Source organism: Belonocnema kinseyi, chromosome 5 (assembly GCF_010883055.1).
Source record: "Belonocnema kinseyi isolate 2016_QV_RU_SX_M_011 chromosome 5, B_treatae_v1, whole genome shotgun sequence".
NCBI lineage: Eukaryota > Metazoa > Arthropoda > Insecta > Hymenoptera > Cynipidae > Belonocnema > Belonocnema kinseyi.
The window spans coordinates 147346589-147351137 of record NC_046661.1 but is presented as its reverse complement, the minus strand read 5'-3'; the positions used below and the strand labels follow the sequence as shown (position 1 = coordinate 147351137).

Below are 4549 nucleotides of genomic sequence, written 5' to 3'. Positions count from 1 at the left end.
GACCACGCTTAAATTCATTTACCCAGTTATAAACCGTTGCTAAGGCAGGGGCAGATGTGCCATGAACTGAATCCAATTCATTTTTTATCTCATATGGAGTTACACCCTTTAAATGAAAATGTTTGATTACCGCTCTGAACTCGTTTTTTTCCACTTTTCTTAACGAACCATTTTTTTTCAATTGGTTATAAAAACACGTAAACTCAGAAGATGTGGACTGTGACTGCACCATATATCTAGACGGGAGTGGTGCTGACTGAAAACAGATGATTTGGAGCGATTCGCGCGCCATCTGTTGGTCATTCTAAGGACTTATTGAACTACCCTCGTATTTTCCACAAGTTATAGTGAATTTGAAAGATAAAAGAACGACAAAAGAGCGTATTTTTTGCAAATCTAGAAGGAGAAGAATCTGATGTAATAGAAAAATAGAGTACAAATAAAAAATTGAAAGACTTAAGGCGGTATTTCTCAGAGTCATTAATGATTTGTACGAAATTGGTCGTTCGCCGTATAAGCTTATTATATGGCGGCTGTAATACTGCAGCAATGGCAAGTGGTTTCCAGGGAATGAACACCATAATTGGCACAATATAAACGGTATAGTGAATCGTTCGTGGTTGTTCGCATTGAGACCGAAGAAAGTTGTTTTTAATGCCCCAGGCACAATTGTTAAGCTAAGATGACCAAGATCTGTGCCATTTATATTGTGCTCGCTTTTACTCGACAAATTGTTTCAATCACATTTGCATTCAAGGGAAAGGATTCTTCCTTGAAAATTAACAAATCTAACAATTTGTACATGTCAGCTTCCTTGCTTCCTCGCAAAAAATCAGTGAATTTGTTATTCAAATTAAAGATCTTTTATCAGAGAAACCTCCTGTCCATTCTTCCAACCTAGTCTATTCAAATTATTGTATAATATATTGCATTGTCAATTAATAAAATTCAAAGATAAAACAATATTACTGAGATTACCAGTTTGAATGGTACAGTTTAATCCCTATAAAAATAATTACAAATGTATGGCTTTATTTTCCAAGCAAATGTTGTTTATCTTGCACAGATTGAGGCAGAAATGGGCTTGAAAAATAATAAATGCTACCAAATATTTAGTTTCTAGTGATTTTTCATTCTTTTGAATTTGTTGAAACGCTTTTAAACTCTTTTAATTCCTTTTAAATTATTTTAACCTTCTTGAAATTTTCCTAATTCCTCCGAATTCTCGTGCATATATGTATTCATCTAAATTCTCTGAATTATCTTCATTCCTTATAAAGTTTTCAGAATATTGAAAACTCCATGAACTCCAAGGACTTATAAAAAATGCAAAAAATTCAAAGGGATTCAAAGAATTCAGAAGATTGGACAGAATTCAGGGTATTTGAGAATTTATGGAATTTCAGGAATTTAGAATATTCCGGGAATTCAGAGAAATCCAAATATTCTAGGCTATCAGAGAATTCAGAGAATAAAAGGAGTTCAAAATATTCCAGAAATTCTGGGAATTCGGAGAAATCAAGGGTTTCACAGAGTTCAAAGAATTCTAAACATAAGACTCATAATTAAAAAATAAATAAAATGTTTTTATTTTATTCAAAATAGCTAGGCATTTTTTATTTTAAAAGCTATACATTTAATATTGTACCATTTCTGAACTTTTCAAATTGATAAATGTCAATTTTAAACACTTCGAATTTAAAAATAGTCCATCTTTGTGTTGTAAAATTGATTAATTTTTAACATTTAATACCGCTTAATGTTAGTTGATATTATATAAGAGTGAACTAATATTAATATTAAGTAATAATATAATTTAATATCGAAGTCAACGTCAATTATTTAACTAATCGTTAATTTTATCAATTTTTCTACTACAAAATATAATTATTTAAAAAAGATATAATTTGAAAAGATTTAAAAATGGAACCATACCATTTTCAACTTTAGATGTGTTTTTAATTCAAGATTTTTTAATTTAAAAAAATTTCGAGTTTGCAATAATTTAAAAAGTTTCGAGCTGAAGTCTGATCAGCATAATTAAAACAATTTTAATCCGAAATTTAGAAGAATTTAAAAAGGGGAAATTCGTAAGAATTTCATAATATTTTAAATCATTCTGACTTTTTTATAAATAAACTGAGAAGTTTAAAGACTCTACTCATGCTTGAAATAGAAAAATTGTAATTTTAATAGATTAAATCAATTACACTATTTTTACTAAAACTATTATCAGAATTCAAAATGTTGGATGCTTCTTCTTTATTCCAATTATTTTAAGCAATGAAAAAATAAAAACTCAGTAAGTTGAATGACAAATATATTTATTTCGAAAACATTAGTTTTTGTACAGTTTTAAACATTTAAAATAAATCACAAATAATTTTGCATATTATAAATTAAACATTACTTCCTTTTACACTTGTGTGTTTTTAAACTTCAAATAGTAAAACGAATTAATTGAACGAAACAAGAATAGAAAAAATAAAAGAATCTCTGCAATCCACCTGCATGCTGCAAACGAATGAAGATTATTTATTATTATTTTTTTAAGTTATAATTTCAAAAAGGTAAAATATTAAGGCACCTAATGTTAAGCTTAAAAAATGATAGTTGAAAATATTAAACAAACCAAAAAATTCAATCTAGAACATTTTTACTTTGACATTTTTCATTTGTTGAAGCTTTTTTTTAGATAAAAATTGTATCTATTAACCTGAAAAGATTTACAGGTCAGCCATAGATTTGAAATGTTTTAATTTTTTAGCACATTATTAAGTTTAAATTATTAGCAACAAAATTATCCACGCAGTAAATTTAGAAGTCTTGTAACCTTTTCATAATTTCATGAGCAAAATTAGTTTGGAAAAAAATAAGAATGATTTGAATATCTAAATTTGTATAATTATTTTAAAATTCAAAACACTTATTCTTACAATCTATGAGTACTAAATTATCAGCTACAAAAAATTACTAACCCAAGCATATAATTTCTCAACAAACAAGTTAATGTTTAACCATTCAGCTGAATATTGAACAAAGTAGTTAAATTTTCAGTTAAAAAAATTAATTTTTGTCAAAAAGAAAACGAATTGTCAATACAGAAGACTATTTCTCTACGAAAAAATATGAGTTTTCAATACATTTTTTTTGCAAACCAGTTTAATTTTGTACCAATGCGTTGCATTTTCAAGCAAAAAGATGAATTTTCTACGAAATCATTGACCTTGAAAAAATATTTTTGATCAAATCAAAAGTTATTATTTTTGAAAAAAATTTTGACAGCTAGCCCTCATTTAATATGATCAATAACGTCTCCCTCTCAGTCTTGAATTCACTAATTATTTTTTACTGCGACTATAAAAGATCAAACAAATTATCTGAGATCCAACTCAATACTGAAATTAGTTGATTCCTTTTATTGAGCTTCCTTTAGCAAAAGTAAAGACGTGAAAAATACAAAAATATTTTCAAGATATAGAAGCAAACGAATAATCAGTATAAAATAATGAATGCGATCAAGACTAGGAGAGGGGGGGGGGTGGTACGTTATGATGTATTTTATAATTGAGGTTTAGCTTGTGCCGTAACGAATTTTGTAAGAGTTTCTTTTTCACATTTTCCCCTTTTGACTAGTGATTTTTTTTAAAACATTAATTCTAATTTTTTCAAAAAATAATTTTTTTCAATTAGGAGTAGTGTCTTACTAGAAACGAAACTCATAGAAGAAAAAATCCATTATCCAGAACTTTGAAAAAACTAACCCCATTTTCTATTTAGGAAACAAAACTTTTTATCAATTCAAAGAACAGGAACAAGAAACGAAAGTCTGAAATACATATGCTCGTACAAAAAATACTTCATTTTTGAAAAAAATACTTTATTGAATTTCTTTTAATTTGTCCCTGAAAATCGGATGTTTTAAATCTCCTGTCGATCTTTTACAGAAATTACATACTCAAATTCTTCCGTTTGCAGAATTTTCAATGACAGATTTCTGGTACCGACATTGGCTGACATATCGAGCAATTTAGGGTTCGTGTCCGTACTAAATATTTAATATCGAATCAATTGAAATTACTATACATGTTTTTATGTTTATTTTATTTATTCTGTTACACATTGCAATAAAAAGAATTTTTGTCTTTGTTTCAGCGAGTAATGAACAACATGATAAGGATAGTTTGAACGAAACCGGAAGCACTACGGGTGGCACAGTGGAGGGTGCACCTGGGGGTAGCCCCGGAAGGGGTGAAAGGTCCAAGGAAACGGAATCTCCACCTCAGGAACCTTCTACGTCCGCGGTGCCCCCCAGGTCCCTCGTATCCAGGATACTCGCCAGGGCCAGGTCGCCCGAAGAACTTTTAGACCATTCCGAACCTTTGTAAGTAAATTTCTTGTCCCACTATCAGAAAATAACTATTTACGAGGGTGGATTGATAAGTTCCCGGCCTGACCAAGAAAAACAACGTTTTTAAGAATTTTTCTTTTTATTTCTCAACATAATCTCCTCCAAGGCTGATACATTTCTCATAGCGGTGTTCTAGTC

General features: G+C 29.3%; 1 protein-coding gene across 1 annotated transcript in view; it reads left to right on the top strand.

Annotated features, from left to right (window-relative positions):
- The window catches only part of LOC117173026 (proton channel OtopLc-like), a 150658-nt gene that overhangs the window by 112744 nt on the left and 33365 nt on the right, over window positions 1-4549 (top strand). The window contains exon 2 of the mRNA XM_033361384.1: window positions 4156-4384. Coding sequence (XP_033217275.1) covers window positions 4156-4384 — 229 coding nt within the window. The remainder of the gene's footprint in view (window positions 1-4155; window positions 4385-4549) is intronic.